General features: G+C 39.0%; 1 protein-coding gene across 1 annotated transcript in view; it reads left to right on the forward strand.

Moving 5' to 3' along the window:
- The first annotated feature begins 271 nt into the window (after positions 1–271).
- LOC110967815 (microtubule-associated tumor suppressor 1 homolog) overlaps positions 272–26,621 on the forward strand; it is a 73,875-nt gene continuing 47,525 nt past the window's right edge. The window contains 4 exon segments of the mRNA XM_051945887.1: positions 272–500; positions 19,165–19,978; positions 21,410–21,811; positions 26,229–26,406. Coding sequence (XP_051801847.1) covers positions 19,277–19,978; positions 21,410–21,811; positions 26,229–26,406 — 1,282 coding nt within the window. The 5' untranslated portion in view covers positions 272–500; positions 19,165–19,276.

Genomic DNA, 26,621 nt, shown 5'->3' on the forward strand with positions numbered 1-26,621 from the left:
AAGATGAAAAATGACATGAAAACTGACAAAAACAACACAAAAAGAGACAAAATGAAACACAAAGATACAAGAAAATGCAAAAATGACAGAAAATATAATCATCAGCTGCAGTTGCTGAATTTACTGCAGCAGAAATGAAACTCATGAATTCTGTTTTAACCACAGGAGCTTCAGGCTGCAGCTTTACTGACATTAAATGAATTAAATGAGATTAAAATGTTTTAAAAATATAAACAATCATATAAAATATCTATTCCTCCCCCAGACAATATAGTGCATGAGCCCGTAAGCAGGCAGGAGGATGATTGGCTGTGCGTGTTCACAGGTGCGTGCGTGCGTGTGAGTGTGTGTGTGTGTATGTGTGTGTCGTGACTCAGACTGCAGCGGATCATCTGAGCTCTGGAGACGCTGCGTCCAGGTGAAGCTCCGCAGGTGACCCTCCCTCCCCTCCCTCCTTCCCGGTGGGTAAATCCACGCACACGCGGGAGACTCGGGTGACGGTAAGTGCGCGTGCAGCCGCTCACTATCTTGCACCTGCTCCGTGCGTGAGTTCGCAGCTCGTCCCGCTGCAGCAGCGACGAGCCCAGAATCTGCAGCCTCAGCCCGGACCGCAGAACTCTGTTAGAAAATGCGTCGTTTTAAGGTCGAAGCGGCGACCGGGACCGGAACAAAACTCGGTAGGAACGGTTTAAGTGTTTGAGGGAATTCTGGAGATTCCCGGGATTAATTCGGCTCAGATGTCATGAGACCAGGAGGCGTTTAAGTGGCTCATTTGAGGATTGGGAGTTTCGCCTTCTGCACAAAATGAGCGCATTTCCTGAAAAGGTGACGCTGGTGTCATTTATTGCTTATTTCAGTTTTATTAAATGTTTGTCTGCAGGAAGATCTAACATTCTGAACTCCAGGTACAGCTAATGTGTGTGCATGTAGTACAGAGTCAGGTTAGTGTGTGTGCATGTATGTATAATAACACACTTATATATAGACAGATAATATTTAGAATTTAGATTTGTTGCACGTCATTTTTGCACCTTGGATTATTTCTCTATAATATTTCTTTATTATTATTATTATTTTTGCATTTCGCATATTTTCTAGTTTCACATTTCAGTGGTTTTAATACATTTTAGTGTTTTTCTGATCATTTTCTGAGCCTCGGTAGCTTCATGTTCATGTCAGGTGTTGGCTTACATCCCACCTGTACAGGACTCTCAGGTTCTCAGTGTTTTCTTCGTGTGTTTGTGCGTGCACACGTGCAGCAGTGTTTCTGAATGGACTCCTGCAGGTCTGACAGGTGTGTGTGTGTGTGTGTGTGTGTGTGTGTGTGTGTGTGTGTGTGTGTGTGTGTGTGTGTGTGTGTGTGTCCGTGCAGTGACGTGTTGCTGGACGTTTGTGCTGCTGCAGCACTCTGACTGTTACATAACAGGTCGTCCTCTGCGTCGTCCTGCAGGATTAAATACAGACTCCAAGCTTCTTCTTCTTCTTCTTCTTCTTCTTCTTCTTCTGTTTTTAGATCCTGGATTCTTGCTGCTGTGATTTCTTTGCTTGTTTGTGTTGATCAACTTTTTTTGCTGCAGAGCTGAAAAAAACCCAGCTAAAGTGAGGATTAGTGTGAGGCTAATAAAGTGTAGTCTGTTGAGTCACTGCAGCTGATGCATGTCTGGAATTCCTTATTGCTGCTGCAGTGCATGTTCCCGCAGGTCAGACGGGGAGTTTGGTTCAATAAGTCTAAAGAAACTCCTTGTCAGGCAGAAAAAAGACGCTTTAGGTTGATATAATCGATGACGTAATGAGAAAAAACATGAAAACAGACACTTATAGCAGCATCATGGCACCAGAACACACAATAACTGAGAATTAAATGATTAAATATATCTGATATTGGTTAAACTGGTGTATTTATTGATTTAATTCAGTCACTGCAGCTTCTTGTTCACCTGTAGAGGCTGATGCATGTCTGGAATTCCTTATTGCTGCTGCAGTGCATGTTTTTGCAGGCTGGAAGGGGAGTTTGGTTCAATAAGACTAAAGAAAGTCAATGTCAGGCAGAAAAAAGACGCTTTAGGTTCATTAAACTCAGAAAACATGATGCTGTTATGAGAAAATGCATGAAATGGAACCAAATTAACAAATAAATGAGAATTATTTTACCTGTATTTGGGTTAAAATGTGCAAAAATCAGAAACTGTTGCATTTGGTTTAAACTGGTTTAAATGGTTTGAACTGGTGTATTCATTGGTTTAAACTGCTTTATTTGGTGGTTTAAACGGGTTTAATTGGTTTAAACTGGGGTAATTGAGGGTTTACACTGGTGTGTTTGGTGGTTTAACTGCTTTAAACTGGTTTATCCACTGGTTTTAAGGGGTCATTTCATTTTGTTTGTGAAGTTACAGCAGGTGGAGAACTTCAGAACAGATTTTTTTCTTCATAAACTTTCAAGTTTCCCAACAGTGAAAAGTTATTTTTTACTATTTTAGTTGACAAGTAAAAGCTTGTTTGTGTGTTTTCTTGTTGGATCTTCTGTCTCTGTTGCAGATATTTGAATGTAAATGATTATAAATGTTTCATTTCTGCTGTAAACGTTCATCAAACTCTTTGACATTCTAAATTTCTGCTTTTGAGAGTTAAAACTACATCCAAATCCATTTTTAAGAAGAAACCGCAGCAGGGTTTGTGCTGGATGGTTTGTTGAGTCGGTTTGTTCTTGTCAAAGTGTTTTTGTGTGAGATCGGTGAAGCAGGACGTGTCTGGACGTGTTGGTGGATTAACCGAACGTTGAGGTTTATTGATGGAGGTTTTTATTCTCAGGATTAAAACGGCAGCGTTGGGACCGAACCCTAAACCTCCAGAACCATAACGACTGTCAGCAGGTTGTGGTTTAAACTGGTTTAACTGGTTTATGAGATGTCAGTTTGAGATGCTTAAGAGTTTTCCCAGGAAGTTCATCAGGTTCTCAGATGGTCCAGCAGCTGACCTCCACTAATCTCACTGAGTTCTCATAGAATGATCCGACCATCAGTGACTTCAGCTCCTCGTTTATCTCGACATGTTTTCCTTCGGCTGATAACAGAATCTACTGTTTGCTGACTGAACAGACGTTACCGTGGAAACACAGGGTCTTGTGTTTGGTTTGTGTTTGTGTGCTACAGTTGTGTCTCCTTTTTGTTGTTTTCTGTCTTTTTACTGCTGTTCCTCTTATTTTTGGCTCTAAAAACATTTTTATTAGTATTTTGTGAAACCACATCACTGCTGTTATTCCAGGGAAGTTTCTCTACGTCAGAATTTAGAAACATTTGGAGTCTTAATGTTGGACTAAATGTGTCCTCTGGAGTTTTAACTCGTCTCCTCTGAACAGAAGCCTGTTAAAGTCTGACAGATGTGAGTTCTGACAGACGTTCTGTTTCCTTCCTCGTTTCTTATCTGTGAAATAATTCTGTCAGCTTCGTCTCCGTTTGTCCTCGGAGACTTTTCCTGCTTTCAAAGCTTCAGACTTCTTCAGCCCACGTGTTCTTTTAAGCTGCAGCTTTTTTATGAAAAGACCAGAAGTTAATCAGGTTGTTGTTCACTAGTTCTGCTCTGAAGAAAACACAGAAAAACACTCGCAGTTTTAATAGTTTCAGATCGAGGAGACATCTCAGCATCATGGAAACCGTTTCTGCTGTTTGTGTTGCAGTAAAGTTCATTTTTACTCACGTTGAAGTTAAAGTTTGACGAGTTTCTCCTCTAAGCTGCAGCATGTGATTTTCTGAGCTTTCCTTAAACCTTTAATGCTGTTTTTCTGGGCATTAATGCATGTTTGAGAGCTCCTTTTTACATTATATGAGCATAAAAATGAATTAAATTCAATAAAAATAATATGAACTAGTTGAGAATTTAGTTGTGCGGAAAAATAAGGACATACATCTGGATGATTTTTTTTTCCTTTTTACTGTTTTTCTGTGGGAAAACAGCCATAGAAAAACTAGAGTCAGTAATCAGTGAGCAGGTTGAGTTGGTCTATAAAGGATTTAAAGATTAACATGAATTGGGACTGAAGCTCCACCGAAGAATGAACAAGGAGGTTAGTTTTTATTCTACGTTTCAGACACGGAGGTGATTCAGGTTTAAATGGAACCTTAAAATGATAAAAAAGAAAGGGGAAAAACATTCAGATTCAAAGATTTAAGAACAATAAGTCAAATAAATGAAAGTGCGGACATGTTTAAAGCAGATTTGGTAAAAAAGTGGCATATGGTGGCAGCATCATTATATAAAGCATGGTGGTGGCAGCATCATGATGTGAAGCACGGTGGTGGCAGCATCATGATGTGAAGCATGGTGGTGGCAGCATCATGATGTGAAGCACGGTGGAGGCAGCATCATGATGTGGGGACTCTTCTTTTTCTGGATATTTCACATATTTTAGAGCAAATGATGCGTTTTGTGGTTTTGAAATCAAATTCTGCTGAAATCTTGAAGCTGAGACATGGAGTTAAACTGCCGGTCAGACTTGTGTTGAAAATGTTCTGAGGTCAGATTCATGAAGATTGTTGTTTCATCATCAGCTCGTGTTGAGGAACCAAATATTCGTAGAGTCATGTCTGACAGCGGCTAACGTGTAACATTTCCAGACGTGCGTTTAGCCTCGGTGGTCCTTCAGCTTTACTGGGACACTGGATGCTCAGTCAGCCGTGCTGCAGGTTTTCTGAGGGGGTTTGGCTGCAGGGTCTTGCTGGCATCTAAGTGCCCACTTCAATTACACAACCAGCGCATCGAATCCCAGTCGGACTGGAGTCACAGCGCAGAGAGAAGCAGCTCAGATTAAATCACTCCACAGCCTGGATGTGGTTATGCTCTGGGCGAGGACTTTGTGTTTTCAGAACTAATCAGTGACAGTCCTGACATCATCTCCAGCTTCATAAAACCCAACCGGCATCCAGTCCTGATCAGTAACTGTGACTCAGCCTCAACTCTTTATTCTCTCGGAGCTGAAACTCTTCACCCACTTCGTCACCTCCCACTCAGATATTCTTCTCGCTGATGGAGGCTGCTGACAAACATCCAACATGTTCGGCTACAAAGACGAGAAAACAAAAAAATGATGCCGACATGTTTCCTCTTAGAGAAGCTATGGAAAAGATTAACCACCTTTTTGAAGTTTGACCCTGTTATTACTTTTCAACATTGAATAATGATCAATCAAATTTGGTTGTGGACGGGTGCAAAGTAAAGACGATTAATTTACAAAACAGAGATTTAAATAAGTGACTCATCGAGAAGTCATCAATGGATGATCTGAGGTCAGTGGTTGGAGGATAAAGACTCCTGGATCTGGAAGGTCCAGTCTCTGGTGGATCAGAACTCCTGGATAGAACTACACCATGAAGACCGAAGAACCAAGAACCTCTGAGGAAAGGTTGTTGAAAAGCATCAGTCAGGACGATACAAGAACATTTAAAGTTCCTGAAGATCTCTGAGTCCAGTTAAATCCATCATGGAATGGAAGGAAGATGGAACATGAATAAATGTGACTAGAGCAGAACGTCCTCAAGACCTGAGAGACTAGAGAAGGAGGCCACCAAGACTCTATGACTCCTCTGAAGGAGTTACTAGAAAGAGACTAGAGAGGGAGGCTACCAAGTACGGTGTGAAGTACGGTGGAGGCGGCATCATGATGTGAAGCACGGTGGTGGCAGCATCATGATGTGAAGCACGGTGGAGGCAGCATCATGATGTGAAGCACGGTGGTGGCAGCATCATGATGTGAAGCACGGTGGAGGCAGCATCATGATGTGAAGCACGGTGGAGGCAGCATCATGATGTGAAGCACGGTGGAGGCAGCATCATGATGTGAAGCACGGTGGAGGCAGCATCATGATGTGAAGCACGGTGGAGGCAGCACCATGATGTGAAGCACGGTGGTGGCAGCATCATGATGTGAAGCACGGTGGAGGCAGCATCATGATGTGAAGCACGGTGGAGGCAGCATCATGATGTGAAGCACGGTGGAGGCAGCATCATGATGTGAAGCACGGTGGAGGCAGCATCATGATGTGAAGCACGGTGGTGGCAGCATCATGATGTGAAGCACGGTGGAGGCAGCACCATGATGTGAAGCACGGTGGTGGCAGCATCATGATGTGAAGCACGGTGGTGGCAGCACCATGATGTGAAGCACGGTAGACTTGGCATCATGATGTGAAGCACGGTGGTGGCAGCATGATGGTAGAAAATCCGTCTCTTGTGTGTTTCTATCTGCTATCGAGGCTTCATGCAGGTCAGACTTGTGCTGAAAGTGAAATGTTCTGAGGTCAGATTTAGGGAGATTGTTGCAGGAGGCTGATTGGTTGATTGGGGTTGAGATGCCTTCAGGTAAACAGGAAGTAGTTCAGGTCTGAAGAAAAACCTATTAATCGGTCCTCTGGAGGTCAAACAGACCCGGCAGACAGGAAACACTCCCAGCTCTGAGGAGTGACAGAATTAGTCCTGGAATCAGGGCAAGAGTGTCCTTCTGTCCTTGGAAACCAGGTTTGGTTTCAGGCTGCAGAATGTTGGAGGATTATGATGCATGTGCACATTTGGACAGCGATTATTAAAACTGTAAAACATAAACAGAAAAAAGGGTGCAGAAAGGTTAAAAGTGATGTAACAAAGTACAAAATCTATAGAAATAGTGAAAATAGCAATTATGAGTGAAATATTCTCATTAAATAACTGATTTAAATTCAGTAAAACAGCGTGATTTTATTGGCACACATATTGTCAAAGAAAATATTAAACTTTTTGTGATTTAATGATCTATCTGGTGTCTGTAAAATAAAAAACTAAATCAGTGTTTTTTCCATTCTGATTTTTCTATAAAATTCCTCCAGATGTCTATAAGTCCTACAGTTCTGTCCTCTGCTCCTCTACATCGCATTTCTTTTCCATTACTCCTTCCTCCTCCTTCAGTCTGCAGCCAATAACAAGGGGCGGCCCGCTGCTGCCTAGCAACAGCCAATCCAGTGGGACGGGTCAGAATGGGGGCGGAGCCTGAGAGGGGTTAAGTTACCTGGAAAACTGCAGCTCAGTGAAAACAGACGAAACCCACACTGGACCTGAGGAAACACAAACACACACACAATCAGACACACAAACACACACCCATTAGTTTGGTTCCTTTACACATTTATTAAGAGTCTAAAAAATAGAAACATACAAACAGAAATGCTAATATTTTGTTAAATCTGTCCATTTCCACCTCAGTTGGCTCAAGTCTGAGTCAAAAAGACCAAAAATGTAGAGGAACGGCACTGATTCTGGTGCCGTTCCTCTACATTTGTGGTTATTCTGATTTGGTTCTTCAGGTTCTTGATGGGTCTAAGTCACGACTTTGGGGAGACCAGTCTAGAACCTTCATTCCAGTCTGATGGAACCATTTCTTTACCACGTCTGATGTGTGTTTGGGCTCATTGTCTGGTTGAAACATCCAACTGTGTCCAAGATCAACCTTCTGCTGATGGTTTTAGGTTCTCCTGAAGAACGTGGAGGTGATCCTCCTCCATTATTCCACTCTCTCTCACCCACTGCATGACATGTGGGGTCTCTAAGCAGCTCCTTCAGCAGCAGACTGAAGAAGGAGTGCTATCACAGGTCCTTCATCCCATCTGTTCGAAGACTGTACAACATCAGCATCACTGGCTGATGGGAACATAAACTGGACTGTATCATATCATCCCAAACCATGGTAAATTCTGCACCACAATTATTTGCACTGCTGGCATTATTTGCACTTTTACATTTATTGCTGATGTCATTTATTAAAAGTGTAGTAATACTCTATTCAGTTGTCATCCTTCACTCTGTATATATTGTATATATTATTGCTATTATAATTATTACTTTTACTGTGCATTGCTGCTGTAACACGTGAAATTTCCCCTGACGTGGGGAGTAATAAAGGGCTATCTTATCTTATTTTCTTTGTGTAAAGCTTCAGTTCCACAGAGCATGATGCTGCCACCACCGTGCTTGATGGTAGGTTTGAAAAATGTCTAAGACATGTCCACGATGGTCTGAAACCAGTCCTTAACCACTCGTGAACCACTCAGTAAAAAGTCAAAACCAGTACAAGACTGGGACCAAAAACCATGACTCCTTAAAAAGACCAAGACCCTGCAGAGGCAGTCTGCAACCAGTCCTGAAGAGGTCTGAAACCAGGACCAAAAGCAATTTGGGCAGGGTTTTAATTATTCTAGACATGGTTTAGTCACTTTGGATCATAGTGGAGTCAATGTAGACATCTTTATCGTTTTGGACCATTTTTACATCATCTCAGGCAACTTTTGAACATTTTTAGACTTGTTTCCCGCCACCTTGGACTATTTTTGAGTTAATTTGGGCGATCTTTGAGTGAATCTATGAGTCAATGTAGACATCTCCATCAGTTTGGACCATTTTTTAGTCTATTAGACAGTTTTGGTCGAATTGTGTGATTTTCTTTTTAGTCAGAGCTTCAGTCAGTTTGGACAATTTTTAAGTAAATTTTTGGGCAAACTTTGTATCACGTCCGGCAACTTTTGAGTTCCAGTCGATGATTTTCTTTTCCTCAGACTTTCCCCTGTAGAGTTTGAGTCTAGTGAGTGGATCTAATGGTTCTATTTAAACTGATCAGAGGAGTCAGCAGCTGTAGTTGATCAGAGTCACTCAGGAGAAGATGTCATGGAACTAAGAAACTAGATTATCACAGCTTTCTACGTCAACAAAACTGATAATTCAAGTAGATGTTTGTGTATTTATGACCCAGAAGACCTTTAATAAATCTATGAAAGAACCAAAATGATTGTTTTTAGTGACAAAGATTCACGTTTCAATGGTTCCATCATAAATTCAGACTTCTAGGAGAAACTCCAGACTGCTAAACATGGATTTTATAGACTCTATAGTGGATATAAAGGCTTTAGTTGAGACCCCCTCAGCAGGATGGTTGTATTTCAGAACCAAACGGGGAGGTTCCTGACTCCTCCTCCTCCTTCTCTCTGATGGAATAACAAGCGACAGCAGAATGTGCAGATCGCTGCAGCAGTGAGAGGACGGATCTCTGAGCATGGAGGACTTCTGAAGGATTTATTTATGTTTACTTTGGATCCGGTTTGTGTTGCAGCTGCAGCAGAAAACAAGAAACATCTGGAGTAAGTCAGAGCCGAGGACACGGTTCTACTGAGATCAGAACTTCAGAGAGTGTAGTAGTACTCTGTAGAGTGTGTTTGTAATCTGTAGAGTGTGTTTATACTCTGTAGAGTGTGTTTGAGTACTTCATAGTGTGTGTTTGTACTTCATAGTGTGTGTTTGTACTTCATAGTGTGTGTTTGAGTACTTCATAGTGTGTGTTTGTACTTCATAGTGTGTGTTTGTACTTCATAGTGTGTGTTTGTACTTCATAGTGTGTGTTTGTACTTCATAATGTGTGTTTGTACTTCATAGTGTGTGTTTGTACTTCATAATGTGTGTTTGTACTTCATAGTGTGTGTTCTGGGTCAGAGGTCTTTAGCAGAGTAAATCTCTGGTGTACTTTGGAGTAAAACTTCTTTTCTCTCTAAGTTGTAGTAAATCATCTGCAGCATCTGGAATCATTTGAAACTTATTTTATTCACAGGAAATGACTCTAATCACATGTAAACTGTTTAAAATGTGATCAGGAGCTCACATAATCATTTAGTAAATGTATTTTAATGTATCGTCTTTATTTAATGTCCACTGTAAAATATAAATAACTTTTAGCTGGAATTCATTTAAAATATTCAGTGATTTTACAGATTTTTCCTCTTTAATTAAATTACAGATAATCACACAAAAACTTAATAATTTACATTTTAAATGGAAATAAAGTCCGTATTAAGAATCTGTGACTGATTTAAATCAGATAAAAATATTATTTAACAGATATTAAAATGTCGTTTGAGGAAAAAAATCGTGCATATTAACAATTGATTTAAAAAAAAATCTAAAGTAAAACATTTTAAAAAATGGGAGCAATTTTTTTAACCAGTTACATCAAATTGCAATTTTATTTGTGTTTGTATAAATAAAATGAAACTACAGATATTTCATAAAATCACCAATAAAAGCATAACTGAGCATAACGTCCACTTCAGCTGTTAGTATTTTGACATAAAGGATAATTAAAAGTAAATAGTTTTACTGTATTTAAATCAGCTAAAATATCTTGATTTTACGGATTAAAAAATGTGTACATTAAGTAAAAAATAATAAATCATTTTTTTATTAGTTACATTAAATCACAATTTGAAATCAAATATAGAGCCAACATATATAAAATAATTAAAAATTATATATATATATATATATATATATTTATATACACAAAGTGTATGTATTAACAGTTTTTAAAAAGCAAATTATCACAAAGTTATTGCTAAAATATTGTTACTTTACAGTCATTTGCGGTTATCTTTCTATTGTTTTTCCAGTATTTTAGCATATTTTTTTCTATTTCTATGGAGCTTTTGACAGCGTTCCCATAAAGCAGAGCTGCAGCTGAAACGTTTTAAAGTGAAACGAGCTGCTGGATTTAATGGATTTGTCGCGTCGCTGGTGAATAAACAGGAAATTTAAGATTCTGGAGGATGTGAATGTAAAGTCCTGCAGACCGAGTCCTCATCTTTATTATCACTGCGTCCAGGAATCTGAAGTCCTGCGGCGCTGCGACGGACCGATTCCTGCCCATGTAAGGACGGATCCTGGTTCTGGATTTCATTCCAGCTCTCTCTGCTGTTCAGGAGCCGCTCTGCAGCTCAGCCTGATTTAAAGAGCTCACGTTCAGCTTTTACACTCTTTTAATTCACGCTTTTTCTCCTGTTTCTCAGTTTTCATGTTTGTGTGAAACAGAAATCAGAAAACTGGTTCCAAGCAGAACAAGAACCAACAAGGAAAACAGGGTTTGTCAAAAATGACAGAGACAACAAAGGAGAATAACAGAAAACAGCGACTGAAATCGTCAGAAAATGTTGAATAAAAAGCAACAGAAAATGGTGACTAAAACACCAAAAAACTGTGACTGAAAATGTCAGAAAACAGCATCTAGAAACGACAGAAAACAGGAATTAAAATGTCAAAACAGTGACAGAAAATGTCAGAAAATGTTGATTTAATAACACCAAAAACAACATAAAGTAGTGACTAAAAACATAAAAATACTGACTGAAAACGTCACAAATTGATTGAAAATGTGCAAAAACAATGAACAGAAAATCACAACCGAAAACCGCAAAGCACCAGAAAACAGCGACTACAAACAACTGAAAATGACAGAAAACGATGAGGGAGAATAACAGAAAACATTTGTGGAAAACAACAAAAACAACAAAACATGGCCTGTCTGACGTTTTTATTTGTTGTTTTCTCTTATTTCTCTTGTTTCTGACGTCTTCAGTCACCGTTTTGTGACGTTTTCAGTTATTTTGTCGCTTTCAGCTGCTGTTTTCTGTTATTTTTCTTCGTTTCTGACATTTCAGAGGAAACCAGTTTTCTGAGATACTGTTTGGTTCAGTTTAGTACAAAAAAAATCACACTTTTATCAGAATAATATCTTGTTGGAAACGACGTTTTTCCTCACTGTGGACTCATTTTTCACTGCAAAGTCCTCCGTCTCCATGGAAACAGCAGCTAGAATGACAGAAATCAGGAAACAAAAAGATCATTTAATTAATTCATTTTGCATAAACTAAAAAAACAACTGAAATCAGCATGCCCAACACTTTAGTCTGAGTGTAAATGGAGGCTGTAGATATTTACCTGATGCATTTTATTGGGCCTCCATGTTTTTCTTCTGTTTACACCACCTGTCATGTGACCCAGCCGAGTCTGTCTTAGCTTCACATTTGATCCAGAAGTTTTCTTTTATATTTTAGCTGAATCTGGTGCAAACGGTTCATTTTTGGAGCTTATGTTGTTTCTGGTTACCGTGGTGAGGAGTCCACCTAGCTTATGATTGGTCGATGGAGCAACATCACAGCCACTGTTTATTCTTCTTACAGAAACATGTCCGTCTTATCTTCATCTTATTTAAACTCTTTAATTAACTACATCAGCTCAGAGCTAGAAGTCTAATAGATTCCATTACTCTAATAGATCTGATCTGTGTCCAGGTATCGACCCGCTGATGCTGTCAGAACGACGGTTAGCTCATTAGAGAACGACTCCATCCACTGTGGGCTGAACAACCAGAGCTCTAACTGGACTGGAACTGGGCCAGGTTCTACTTCCAGAACCTCTGGGATCATTTAATTAATCTGAGGCTTTGTTTCTGCAGCGATTCACCCTGAAAGTTACTGATCCTCACAACTGAAAACAATGGGAAACAGCAGCTAAGAACCACAGAAAACAGCTGAAAATGTCATGACAACAGCTGGCTAGGAGCTTGTTAGCATCTTGTTAGCAATTTGTTAGCAGCTTGTTAGCAGTTTATTAGCAGCTTGTTAGCAGCTTGTTAGCAGTTTATTAGCAGCTTGTTAGCAGCTTGTTAGCAGTTTATTAGCAGCTTGTTAGCAGTTTATTAGCAGCTTGTTAGCAGCTTGTTAGCAGTTTATTAGCAGCTTGTTAGTAGCTTGTCAGCAGCTTGTTAGTAGCTCGTTAGTAGCTCACTAGCATCTCGTTTGCAGCTTGAAGATGAAAGGAAATAACAGCTGAAAACAACAACTGAAAATGTCTCCAACCAGCGCCTCCTTTCCTGCTGTGTATTGATGACATAATATTCATATGACAGTGAAAATGATGGTGATGTTTCTTTGTGTGTCCTTTATGACATCACATCCTTTCAGCGCTGCTGCTGTGGCATCACACACCTGTTCTTCATGTCAGGACACAATAACCTGCACACACACCAACACACACACACGCTAACACACACCAACACACACACACATTAACAGACTGAGTGGAGCTGCTCGTTTAGTGTCAGCGGTGACTCAGCGCTCTGCTGGTTGCCATGGTAACCTCTTCTGCTGTGTCGTGGTGTCTGCAGCAGGAAGCTCAGCTGACAGAGCTGCAGAGACACCAGCTGATAGCAGAACTGAAGGAAAGGTGAGCCACCGCCTGCTAACGAGCTGCTAACAAGCTACTAATGAGCTACTAACGACCTGCTAACAAGCCGCTAACAAGCTATTAACAAACTGCTAACGAGCTACTAATAAGCTGCTAACAAGCTACTACCGAGCTGCTAACGAGCTACTAACAAACTACTAACAAGCTGTTAACAATCTACTAACATGCTACTAACATGCTACTAACAAGCTACTAACATACTGCTAACAAGCTACTAACAAGCTACTAACATACGGCTAGCAAGCCACTAGTGAGCTACTAAGGTGCTGCTAAAAAGCTACTAACAAGCTACTAACAACCTACTATTGCCCTATTAACAAGCTGCTAACAAGCTGCTAACAACGTACTAACAAGCTGCCAACAAGTTACTAATCAACTACTAATGAGCTGCTAACAAGCTGCTAACGAGGTACTAACAAGCTGCTAACAAGTTACTAACATGCTGCTAACAAGCTGCTAACAAGCTACTAATTAGCTACCAACAAGCTACTAATTAGCGTCTAACGGGCTCTCTGATTGGCTGGAACTGGCTCCACGTCTCTAATTAACCCCCTGATGGATGAATTTCTGTGTGAGTTGACGGTTTCGATGCTCCGCAGATTAAAAGCTTCACAAGAAAACAAAAACTTTAGCTCTTGCTTTTTGGTGTTTGGTAATTTTCAGCTACTGTTTTCAGATTTTTTCTGTTGTTCTGGCAGTTTCAGTCGCTGTTTTGTGACAATTTTTGTAGTTTTGTGTCATTTTCAGTCACTGTTTTCTGGTGCTTTCAGTTCCTGTTTTCAGTCATTCTGTAATTTTCAACCATTCTTTTGTGACGATTTTAGTTTCTCTGTTTTCAGTTATTATATATCCCAGGATTTGTGGCCTTAGTTTGTGTTTATCCTCAGATAAAACCAGATCAGTTTCTGAACTCTTCGTCTCGTGCCGTCCAACACGTTCAGTTTTATGTTTTCTGTCCAGACCAGAAGCTGTGAGTCTGCAGTTTGTTTGAAGCAGGCTGTGAATCCCATAATAATCAGCTGAAACAATGGAAGCGACTGTAGAGCCGTCAGCTGTGTCTGGCACCGAGCGTCGGATCGTTGAGGATTAGATTCAGAGAAAATCTGCAGTTAGTCCACAAAAAGCTTTTCTCTCTGCAGACCTGGAGGTTAAAAACTAAAATAACTTCTGCTCCAGTGATGGAAAACTGAAAATAAAACCTTTTAAACTGGTTTTCAGTCCCTATTTCTGACAATTTCAGTTGTTTTCTGGTGTTTTCAGTCACTGTTTTCAGTCGTTCTGTCATTTTTAATTGTTTCCTGACAGCTTTAGTCGCTGTTTTCAGATTTTCTGTCATTTTCAGCTGCTGTTTTCTGCTGTTTTCTGTTGTTTCAGCCCCCGTTTTGTTTCGTTTTCTTCTGTTTTTGTGGTTTTTATTCACCATTGTCTGACGATTTCAGTCGCTGTTTTCTGTCATTTCTGAGCACTTTAGTTGCCTTTTTGTGGTTTTTAGTCGTTCTGTTGTTTTCAGTTGTCTTCAGACATTTTTAGTCACTGTATTCCAACAAATTTACTTCTTGTTTTCTGTCATTTTCAGTCGCTGTCGGTTTTATTTTTTAGTTGTTTTTTTTTTAATGTTTTTCGTTGGATCATTTTCAGCTTTTTAGTTGTGATTTTCTCACATTTCCATTCATTGTTTTTACGCTGTTTAAGTCATTTTCTGATGATTTCATTCAGAGTTTGGACATTTTTAGTCACTGTATCTACTTTTTTTGGCCGTTCTGTCATTTTTAATGGGTGTTTTCTGACAATTTTAGTTGTCGCTTTCAGTAGGGCTGGCCTTAATAGTGGTTCCTGGCCTCCGAATATTCGGGCACTATTAAAGACGAATATCCGAATATTCGTTCCGCCCCGTAACGTCCGATGGAGGGTTGGGGGGCTTTGGTGGAGACGGCCCGAATATTCGGATCCGTTTGTCTGGTCTCCCGGGTCCAAGTTTTGCCTTCGTTTTGTCTTCAGTTAAACTGAAGAATATGCGGATGCGAATATCCGGATACCAAAATTAATATCCGGATACCGCCGTAGTGAACGAATATTCGGATATCCGGGTCCAGCCCTAGTTTCATTTTCTATCATTTTTAGTCGCTGTTTTCATCCTTTTGTTTTTTAGTGTTTTTTTTTTAAAGTTTTTATTTGTATCAGTTGTGATTTTGTGACTTTTTTCTTGTTTTTGCACTTTTTAAGGCAGTTTCTGAGAATTTCAGTCACTGTCTTTTGAGGTTTTAGTCGCTGTTTTCTGTCGTTTTCGATTCAGTTTTGTCGTTTTTAGTCTCTGTTTTCTGGCTGTTGGTTGTTGCGTCCTTTTCTTTTTTTAGTGGTTCTTTTGACGTTTTTAGTTGGATCATTTTCAGCTTTTGCAGTTATGTTTTTCAGACATTTTCATTCATTGTTTTTGCACATTTGAAGGCTTTTTCTGTCATTTTCAGTCACAGTTTTTTATGTTTTCTGTTGTTTCTTATAGTTTTTATTCAACACTCTCTGATGAGTTCATTTGCTGTTTTTAGACAGTTTTAGTTGCTCTTTTCTGTCATTTTCATTCAGACTTTTGACTGTTTCAGTCACAGTTTTTTGATGTTTCTAGTCGCCACTTTCTGTTGTTTTCTGTAGGTTTTATTCTCTATTATCTGATGGTTTCACTCGTTGTTTTCTGTCGTTTCCAGAAGTTTTCGATCGTTCAGTGCTGAGGTTTATGACCTGAGTTTCTCCTTAGCAGACCTCAGACATTACCAGAAGGAGAACTTTTGCTCCAGCGCTTGAAAACTAAAAATAAAAGTTTCTGATGTTCGTCTCCTGACAGCCTGATTAAATTTCCCTGAACGAGGCCTCAGATAAGAGGAGGAAAACAAGAAGAGATTTTCCAGAGTGGAACGTTTCCCAGCATCAGTTGTAGTACGAGATAATTTCCACTCCGTCGTCTTTACATAATAAACGATGGTTGAATGTTTACGAGGAGGGAAAACCCAGGAGGCCGATTACGTAACGAGGAACAGATGGAGGTTCTTTAAGGAAACCAGGTTCTGTTCATGCTGAGGTGATTCTCATTCTTCCCACCGCTGCTCCAACCTCATGCTGCTGGTTTTCTTCTTCTGACGATAAACTTCCTGACAGGCGAGTAAAAGCCTCAGCAGCAGCTCCAGACGTAGATTAGATCAGATTAGATGATAGTTGACTGATTAACGTTGTTATTCTCCACCAGAGATCTGAGATTGATTCTCACTGAAACTTCAGAAAGTCTCTTCAGCTCTGGAGGAAAACAGCTGGACTTTTATTGTGAAAATACAGAAAATACAGTTGTTTTTGTCTCTTTGTTGTCATTTTTGTCTCCTTGTGGCTGTTTCTTGTCTCTTAGTGGTCATTTTTCTGTTTTTTTGTCTCTTTGTGGTTGTTTTGTGTCTCTTTGTGGTTGTTTTGTGTCTTTATGTGGTTGTTTTGCGTCTCTTTGTGGTTGTTTTGTGTCTTTATGTGGTTGTTTTGCGTCTCTTTGTGGTTGTTTTGTGTCTTTATGTGGTTGTTTTGCGTCTCTTTGTGGTTGTTTTGTGTCTTTATGTGGTTGTTTTGCGTCTCTTTGTGGTTGTTTTGTGTCTTTATGTGGTTGTTTTGCGTCTCTTTGTGGTTGTTTTGTGTCTTTATGTGGTTGTTTTGCGTCTCTTTGTGGTTGTTTGTGTCTTTGTGGTTGTTTTGTGTCTCTTTGTGGTTGTTTGTGTCTTTGTGGTTGTTTTGTGTCTCTTTGTGGTTGTTTTGTGTCTCTTTGTGGTTGTTTATGTGTCTCTTTGTGGTTGTTTTGTGTCTCTTTGTGGTTGTTTATGTGTCTCTTTGTGGTTGTTTGTGTCTTTGTGGTTGTTTTGTGTCTCTTTGTGGTTGTTTTGTGTCTCTTTGTGGTTCTTTATGTGTCTCTTTGTGGTTGTTTTGTGTCTCTTTGTGGTTGTTTATGTGTCTCTTTGTGGTTGTTTGTGTCTTTGTGGTTGTTTTGTGTCTCTTTGTGGTTGTTTTGTGTCTCTTTGTGGTTCTTTTTGTGTCTCTTTGTGGTTGTTTTGTGTCTCTTTTTTGATGTTCTGTGTGATAGAATTTAAAAATGAGCAGAAGCTATAAATCCATAGTCCGTCTGTGATCTGGTTGTGTTTTTTCTTTATTATTTCCTGACGGTGACGCTCTCTTTGTGTTTCTTCTGATGAATATTTAAGGAGTTAAACTGAACCTCCAGTCTCTGGTTAATGTGTTTCTTCTGCAGCTGAACTATTCTCTTATTTTCAGGCAGGTTTGTGGATTCTGGTGGAGGTGAAGAGGATTGAAGTCGTGTTGTGTTTCTGCTTGTTAAACTGAACCTCTGGTAATAAAACCTGAACTCATCCATTATTCAGGTGGACTGAGGGGATCAGGTGTTTGCAGACGGCCGTCAGGGTTTGGTTCCAGGTTCATGAGAACGTCTGTAGAATATTCTTTATCTTCTTTGTTGTGTTTCTTTCGAGGTGCAGCATTTTATATTTATTTCTTTATTTCTGGTTAAATGTCACACATGGAGTTAAAAATGTGGATTTGTAGATTCTCTGAAGAGCAGAAAGCTGCAGGTTTCCTTTTCTGTTAAGTTTTGTGAGCAGATGAAGCCTCCAGCTGATCATCAGAGACTCATCAGTGGATCAGAGTCGTCCTGGTTCTTCTTTTTTTAGCTGCTCTGCTCCTCTTCCTCGTCCTCGACCCACTTTTATTCTGTACTAACGGACAGCTGTCAGCTCTGAACCGCCGCTGCTTAGTTTATGGTCGATAAAGGGTTAAAAGAGTCTCCTGTAGCTGCAGTCAAACATCCAGCAGGGGGCAGCATTCCCCTCAGCTGGAAAACCGAACTTTATGAACAACCAGAGAGCTGCACATGGACGGACAGACGGCAGCGGAAATGTGGAGAAAGAACTGAAGAAACAGGAGAAAGTCTTCTACAGTCAATCTATAGAACTAAACAAATATTAAATATAAAATAAAAAAGAGAAAACAGGAGAAAGTCTTCTACAGTCAATCTATAGAACCAAACAAATATTAAATATAAAATAAAAAAGAGAAAACAGGAGAAAGTCTTCTACAGTCAATCTATAGAACTAAACAAATATTGAATATAAATAAAAAAGAGAAAACAGGAGAAAGTCTTCTACAGTCAATCTATACAACTAAACAAATATTAAATATAAAATAAAAAAGAGAGAACAGGAGAAAGTCTTCCAAAATCAAATTATGAAACTGAAAAAATATAAAATATATATATAAAAAAATCAAGACATAAAAACAGGACGACATTTTGGAGAATCAGTTTATGAAAGTCCGAATATAAATATTCAAAACATATTGAGACAGAATTGATATCTCAGAATAATATTTTCTACATTTTTCTATTGAAAAAATAGAATATGTAAAAAGAATCAAGACATATATATATATATATATATATATATATATATATATATATATATATAATGTTATATATATAAAATCTTGTGAAAGATATTTGTGAAACTAATTAAATATAAATTTTTTAAAAAATCAAGAAAAACAAACGGGAGAAAATATAAAATAAATTTAGGAAACTTAAAAGAAACCTAAAAAACCGACAGAAACAACATAAAATCATCTTCAATTAATTTGTGAAACTCAAAAAATATTTAAGAAAACAGAAGAAGACCGTATAAAACCTCAGCTGATCTTCCAGTTTGTAGAGCTTCACTTTTATCGCTGCAGTTTTTACTGAACAAACTTGTTTCCTTCTGAAGCTTCGTTTAGTTTATTATAGTAATTAAAAACTGGTTTGTTTCTGTTTGCTGCTGCAGAGCTGGAATCACCTGATCACAGACTGGTTCCTCCTGTTGGTTCTGTTTGTTTTGATGTTCTGCATCGCTGCTCGTTTGTCTCTTGTTGTGGTTTTTCCAAATGTTATCTGTAATTTAACTGAACACTAAACATCTGTAAAATATCAATAAATAGTTCAAGCTTTTTATTTTTTCTTTTATATCGTTTTGCTTGCAGTCTTTGCGACTGAAACCCTTTAAATGTCCATTTCTTTTGCAGGGTTCTGTAAATGTGAACGTTGATGGAGAACCGAGGTTCTGCCGTGGACAGGATGAGCGTTTTTAGGAGTTCTGCAGCGTTTCTGGGTCGGTTCTCCTTCCAGCGGTGAGCGATGAGTGTTTCTGACGGTTTCAACATGAAGCTTCCTCTTCACTCCGCCGACCTCAACGGGAACGCCTTCCCCGTCTCCTCCTCGTCCTCCTCCTCGTCCTCATCTTCATTCTCGCCGGAGTCGATCCGCAGCCTGAGCGGTGCCGACGGCCCGCCGGAGTACGACCTGTTGGAGGTTACCCTGACGACCGTGGTTACCGCCGCCGACGCCGTCGTCATTTCAAAATGGCTGCCGCAGGATGACAACCCGGAGGACGACGTTTCGGCGGGAAAAACCGAGTCCAACGACAACTCGGTGTCGGTGTACCTGGATGCCGACGATTTCCGGAGAGACACCTGGAACGACAACCTGACGCTGTCCCTGACGACCGGTAGCCACGGCAACGACGACTCCTCGACTCCAGACTCGGACGCCACGGAGGTTCCTGCTGACGACGACGACGAAGAGGCTCTGTTTCTGTCTGTCTGCAGCTCCATCAGCGAGCAGAACCTGGTTCCACCCGAGGAGGCCCAGAGTCCACCATCTGAGGACCTGATTGAAAGCACCCAGATTACACTTCCTGCAGTGCCGACCAAACCTGTGGCTAAAACCAAAACCACCAGCATTAGAGAGTCTCAGAGAGTCTCCAAACTGGACCTGAAGACGGTCAGAACCAGAGTCGGTTCACGATCCAACCAGTCGCCACCAAAACCACCGAGTCAGGTACCAAGAACCTCAAATATTAGAACCAGAGACCCTCTTCAGAACCAGCTGGTTCTTCATCTTCAGTGACTTTATGAATAATCAGAATTCTACCTTCATACTGGGAATATTTCCAGAGTTCCAGGTTCTTGAAGCACTTAGAGGAGAACTTCCCCTGGAAAAAGTTTGAGAGTAGACTTACTCTAGAACTTTCTCCAGTTGTCGGTAGGTCTACTGTAGAACTTTCTCCAGTTGTCGGTAGGTCTACTGTAGAACTTTCTCCAGTTGTCGGTAGGTCTACTGTAGAACTTTCTCCAGTTGTCGGTAGGTCTACTGTAGAACTTTCTCCAGTTGTCGGTAGGTCTACTCTAGAACTTTCTCCAGTTGTCAGTAGGTCTACTCTAGAACTTTCTCCAGTTGTTGCTAGGTCTACTCCAGAACTTTCTCCAGTTGTCGGTAGGTCTACTCCAGAACTTTCTCCAGTTGTCAGTAGGTCGACTGTAGAACTTTCTCCAGTTGTCAGTAGGTCGACTGTAGAACTTTCTCCAGTTGTCGGTAGGTCTACTCCAGAACTTTCTCCAGTTGTTGCTAGGTCTACTCCAGAACTTTCTCCAGTTGTCAGTAGGTCGACTGTAGAACTTTCTCCAGTTGTCAGTAGGTCGACTGTAGAACTTTCTCCAGTTGTCGGTAGGTCTACTCTAGAACTTTCTCCAGTTGTCAGTAGGTCTACTCTAGAACTTTCTCCAGTTGTTGCTAGGTCTACTCCAGAACTTTCTCCAGTTGTCGGTAGGTCTACTCCAGAACTTTCTCCAGTTGTCAGTAGGTCGACTGTAGAACTTTCTCCAGTTGTCAGTAGGTCGACTGTAGAACTTTCTCCAGTTGTCGGTAGGTCTACTCCAGAACTTTCTCCAGTTGTTGCTAGGTCTACTCCAGAACTTTCTCCAGTTGTCAGTAGGTCGACTGTAGAACTTTCTCCAGTTGTCGGTAGGTCTACTCCAGAACTTTCTCCAGTTGTTGCTAGGTCTACTCCAGAACTTTCTCCAGTTGTCGGTAGGTCTACTCCAGAACTTTCTCCCGGAGATGTTCTCTTTTCCTGCTTCCAGTCTTTAAGTTTAGTCTTACTTAGAACATTCCATTCCAACATTTTCTTGTCATTATGGACACATTTAGTCAGGTTTTGGACAGATTTGTGTGATTTCTGACAACTTTGTTTCATTTCATAACCTTTTTGGATGATTATTGATTAATTTTGCATCATTTTTGCATAATTCTGAACATTTTTTATGAGATTTTGGGACATTTTGAACACATTTTGAGGAATGTGAGAGAGCTGACGTGTTATTTTGAAGCCATGCTTCGAGATATTTTCAGTTCCAGAACATTAGTTTGGGTCAAAGCTTTATTTTCTTCTTAGGGGTTGGTTTTACTTCCTGTTCTCCGTCTCCTCCTCAGCAGACCAGAGCTGCTCCAGTCGATACGAGGCGAGTGGTTTCCAGTAAGCAGGAGGCAGCTGATGGAGCTAAAAGGCCGACGGCCGGCCCGGTCCGAGTCTCCGTGGTGCTCAGACCCGTCAGAGAGAAGAGCAGCGGCCACAGAACAGAACGCAGAGCTGCAGCGTCTTGCAGCCCTCTGGAGGATTCTCCCAGCCGGTCGGTCAAGAACAAGGAGACTGGAGATGCTGGAGGCTCTGGAGGTTCTGGAGGAGCTGTAGAGGCTGAAGGTTCTGGAGGAGCTGTAGAGGCTGAAGGTTCTGGAGGGTCTGGAGGAGCTGTAGATGCTGGAGTTTCTCTGGAGGCTGGAGATGAACCTCCACTGACTGAAGCTGCGATGGAGAAGCGGAGGAGTCACGTCAGGGTGAGTTTTTGTTCTTCTGCTCTCATTAAAATGTCATTAATGTAGAAATCCAAACACAGTTCAGGGTTTTATGATCAAACGTTGTGAAAGAATACATTTCTGTGGCCTGATTTTATACAAATATTGATTGATTGAGATATTTATCTTGAATATTTACGGACAAGTACCAAGTAAAAGGCTTTAACAGCACATATATATTCCTATGTCCATGCACATTCATACAAAACACAATCATAAAGCAAAAGAAATATTCTCTAATTCTGGTCTAAATACTGGAGAAGGAGTGACAAGAAGTAAACATTTATAGAAATATAGAAATATATTTAGAGTTAGCAAATATTTATTATATTTGTATTGTTATTGCATTTTTTGTATTTCTTTTCTGTGATTTTAAAATAAATTATGGAATTTAATAAAACAGAGAAGATCTAGTTAATATTATTTACTCTTTTTTAAAATCGTAGAATTCACATTTTTTTGAGTTACTGCAAATATTTGGAAGATAGTTCTATTGTTTACTGATTGAAATAATAAAAAAATCTACTTCTTTTTTATTTTTCTTAGAGTCAACAGATAAATTTATTTTTTTCATGAGATATTTATTTATTTATTTATTCATATTTACATTTGGCAATGAATATTTTTTTCTGTTTTTTAATAGATATTATCTGTTATTTAACAAAGCAGAGAAAATCTGGGAAATATCATTTAACTTTTTTTTAAATTCATAATATACATGGTTTTTCTGTCAGTGATTTCAAATATTTGGAAAATAATTCTATTTTTGCTGATTTAAATATAGTTAAAAGAATACGGTCAAAAGAACAAATTAACTTTTGATGTGGCCTTATTTTTTTTCATTTAATTTTATTTTATTTTTAGAGTCAACAAGTACATTTGTTTTTTTCCTGTGATTTTATTTATTTATTTATTTATTAATATATGTTTTTATTTTTTATTATTATTACAATTATGATTTTTTTTTGAGTTACCAAAAATGTCTTTTTTTGATAGATTTTTTCTATTTTAAAAAATGTAATTTAATTAAACAGGGAAAATCTAAAAAAACAAGTTTAAAATTTATTAACATGCACTTAACATGTAAATTAATTAGATTTTTTTAATCTATAATTCAACACAATTGTGAAAATACGTAAAACACTAATTTAGGGAATTATTTCTTAATTTTTCTTCATAATTATCTATAATATATTTAATTAATATCTGTGAAATAATCCTATTTTTTGCTGGTTTAAAGTCATGTCAGGCTGAGTTTAAATTCTTCTGCTTACATTAAAATGTCATTTCATGTTTCAACAGTTCATTGAATCTGTAAAATATAATAATGATGTAACAATAATAACATAATATATATATATATGTATGAGTTTATTGAGTCTGTAAAATCAGCAGCAGCGTTTCTGGAGCTGGGAGTGTTTCTGAGTCTGGAATGTGTTTTAAAGGTTTCAGACCTGCCTGGACGGATTGTCAGCCGCCGCCTCCAGGCTTTTATCAGACGCATTAGAGGCAGATAGCTTTTACTCTGAAAGGTCGTCGATAACAGCAGCATCACCTGGTTTAACCCTCACAACCACAGAACAGGTTATCTTTAAAAATCAGTAAAAGCACACCATTTATCTGAACTGGAGACTGGAAAAACAGGAAGAATTCTCAGATTTTCGATTTTCCTTGAACTACTCCAAATCAAATGAACCAAATCTCTGACTAAAATTCTGTTTTTTTTATGTGTCTCATTTTAAAAAAATCACCAAAAATAAACAATTTATCAGAACTAGAAACCGGAAAAACAGAAATAATCCTCAATTTTTAAATTTCCAACAGTCCTTGAACTACTCACCTGTGACTTTCAGTTCCAATTAAAAAAATGACCAAATCATAGCATAAAGTCACAACATTTCATCATAATTAATGTCTCACTTAAAAATCACCAAAAAGAAATAGTTTATCTCAGACTAAAGTCATGGTATTTGATCAAGAGTCTGAATTTTACGTCTCATTTTTTTAAATCGCCAAAAATACACAATTTATCAGAACTAGAAACTGTAAAAATTGAAATAATTGTCAATTTTTCCATTTTCCAACAGTCCTTGAACTATTCACCTGTGACTTCCGTTCCAATTTAAAAATTAACCAAATCTCAGCATAAAGTCACGATATTTCATTATAATTACTGTATTTTATATGCGATAAAATATTTGTAAGATGCAGATCCGTTTTTTTTGTACCAGTGTTGTTGTCATGTTGAGATCTGAAATAAAAGAAGCTTATTCCACTTTTTTCAGTCTCTGTAAGATTAAAAAAAAATCTTAACATCTAATAATTCCACCTACAAAAAGGGTTCTTCTAGTCACAGTTGTGCTTTTTCTTTAAAATCACTGATTTCCTCGTGTTTGATTGAAGAGATAAGGAGAAGAAAATGCCTGATTTGATTCAGTTCACAGCTGATGATAAAGTGATAGAAGAGGAATAAATGACGCTAAAGCCAGTCACTCAGATGATGTTTATCACATTATCCTCCACTGTCATCAGAAGAAGCACAATTTAACTGTTTCTCAACTCAAACATGAAGAAGTCGGTTTATTTCCTCTTTAAGACTTGAGCTTCTCATCAGGTTCTCTTGTTCTTACATGAGACTGATGAATAAATAGAGTTTATTAGAAGAAGAAACGTTTTGGGTGTTAACTTCACAGATTTTTAGGCGGTATTAATGAGAAAACGTCTGGATAAATCTGGTCTTTTAATGCTAAAATGTGACACTGACCTGTTTTTTCACGTTCATCTTTGGTTAATTCATCAGATGGAGAATCTGCCAGCTCTCATGTTAACACACGATTTAGAGCTGATCTGCAGTAATCTGAGGCTCAGCGCGTTTCAGATTCAAAAACATCTGCACACAACACAAAAACGAAAAAACTAAACTGACTACAGTAAAAAAAATAAAAATAAAATACCAGAACAGAATTAAGCAAAAGCAGCTAAACCAACATTTAAAATACAAAAGCAAAAACACAAAAAGAAAGAAAGAATATACCAAAAAAAACAAGTAGATCCAGCAGTCTATCATCCAGCTGAATAAAAACACTGAATCCTTCCGTTCTTTCAGTGTGTTTTTTCACTTTCATCATGAAGAACCTACATCTGTTCATGGTTTACTTCATAACATAATTCATTTCTGGCCAAAACTACTGAAAGTAATTGAAAATGAGACACAAAATGAGAAAACTAGCTGCAAAATGACAAAATGGAGACAAACATAGAAAAATGAGATGCAAAACTAGAAAAATGAGATGCAAAATTAGAAAAACGAGATACAAAATGAGAAAAGCAAGATGCACAACAAGAAAACGAGACAAAATGAGACAAATGAGTTGTACAACAAGAAAAAAGAGATGTGATATTATAAAAGTGAGATAAATGAAGAAAAATGAGATGTAAACTAGAAAAACAAGATACAAAATGAGAAAGGCGAGATGCAAAACCAGAAAATAAGACACATCATGAGAAAAACTAGATGTAAAACGAGAAAATGGAGACAGATCGAGAAAAATGAGATGCAAAATTAGACAAACAAGATACCAAATTAGAAACGCAAGATGCAAAATGAGAAAAACGAGATGCACAACAAGAAAAAAAGAAATGAGAAAGATGACACAAATGGAGAAAAATTGCATGTGAAACTAGAAAAACAAGATGTAAACTGAAAAAATGAAATGCACAATGACAAAAGTGAGATACAGAAAAGAAAAACAAGATGCACAATGAGAAAAGATGCAAAACAAGAAAAAAGAGATGTGAAATGAGAAAAATGAGACAAACTGAGAAAAACTAGATGCAAAACTTGAAAAACAAGATGCAAAATGAGACAACCAAGATAAACAATGAGAAAAGCGAGATGCAAAACAAGAAAGAAGAGATGCAAAATGACAAAAATGAGAGGCTAAACAACAAAACAAAGTGTAAGATGAAGTTTTCAGAGGCTGTAACAGAGTAAATAGTTAAACATCTGTAGTCAGTTTCCATGTTTTCCACTCAGAAGATTCAGACAGAACTCATAAAAAAGCAAAAAACTGAATCCAACAATCCGTTCATCAGAATCACTGATTGATTTTTTATTTTTCCTTCCATTCATTTTTATTTCTCCAGACAAACTTTTACTGGAGTCCTCCTGGTTTTTAACAGCTTCAGCTTTCTTCCTGTTTCAGTGCATGTGTGCTGCTGTGGGGAATGTTCTCTTTTTCCACTCCTCCTCTCCCAGTTTTCCCTCCTCCTCTGCTTCCTCCTCCCCTCAGCCCTCCTTCCTCCTCCTCCTCCTCCACATTTCTCTGGAATGGCCAACGCCGTGGTGTCGGTGCCGCTGGGCTGGGACGCCGTCACTAAACATCAGTTCTTCCTGCAGAAAGTCTCCTCCAAGCCGGGACCCAGACAGCCGCAGCCTCTTCCAGGACCTCCAGGACCTCCAGGACAGGGGGGTTCCGGGCCCAAGGCGGCCCAGAACGGAGGCTCCTCGGCGGGGGAAGGTGGGCAGAGCGCTGGGAGCGGATCTCCAAGCAAACCGAGACAAAGTCAGAACCAAGGTGAGCAAAGAAACACGAAGAGCTGCACACGGATGACAGGCTGAGGGTTGTGTGTCTGTTTGTGTGTCTGTTTTATGTCTGTTTGTGTGTCTGTTGTGTGTCTGTTTGTGTGTCTGTTGTGCAGTTCAAACTCTTCCACATTCCTCTCCAACACTCGCCGTTGACAGACAGACGTTGTTGCTTCTGATGCATTATTTCAGCTGCAGCGTTGCATA

This window comes from Acanthochromis polyacanthus, chromosome 3 (genome assembly GCF_021347895.1).
Source record: "Acanthochromis polyacanthus isolate Apoly-LR-REF ecotype Palm Island chromosome 3, KAUST_Apoly_ChrSc, whole genome shotgun sequence".
Lineage (NCBI taxonomy): Eukaryota > Metazoa > Chordata > Actinopteri > Pomacentridae > Acanthochromis > Acanthochromis polyacanthus.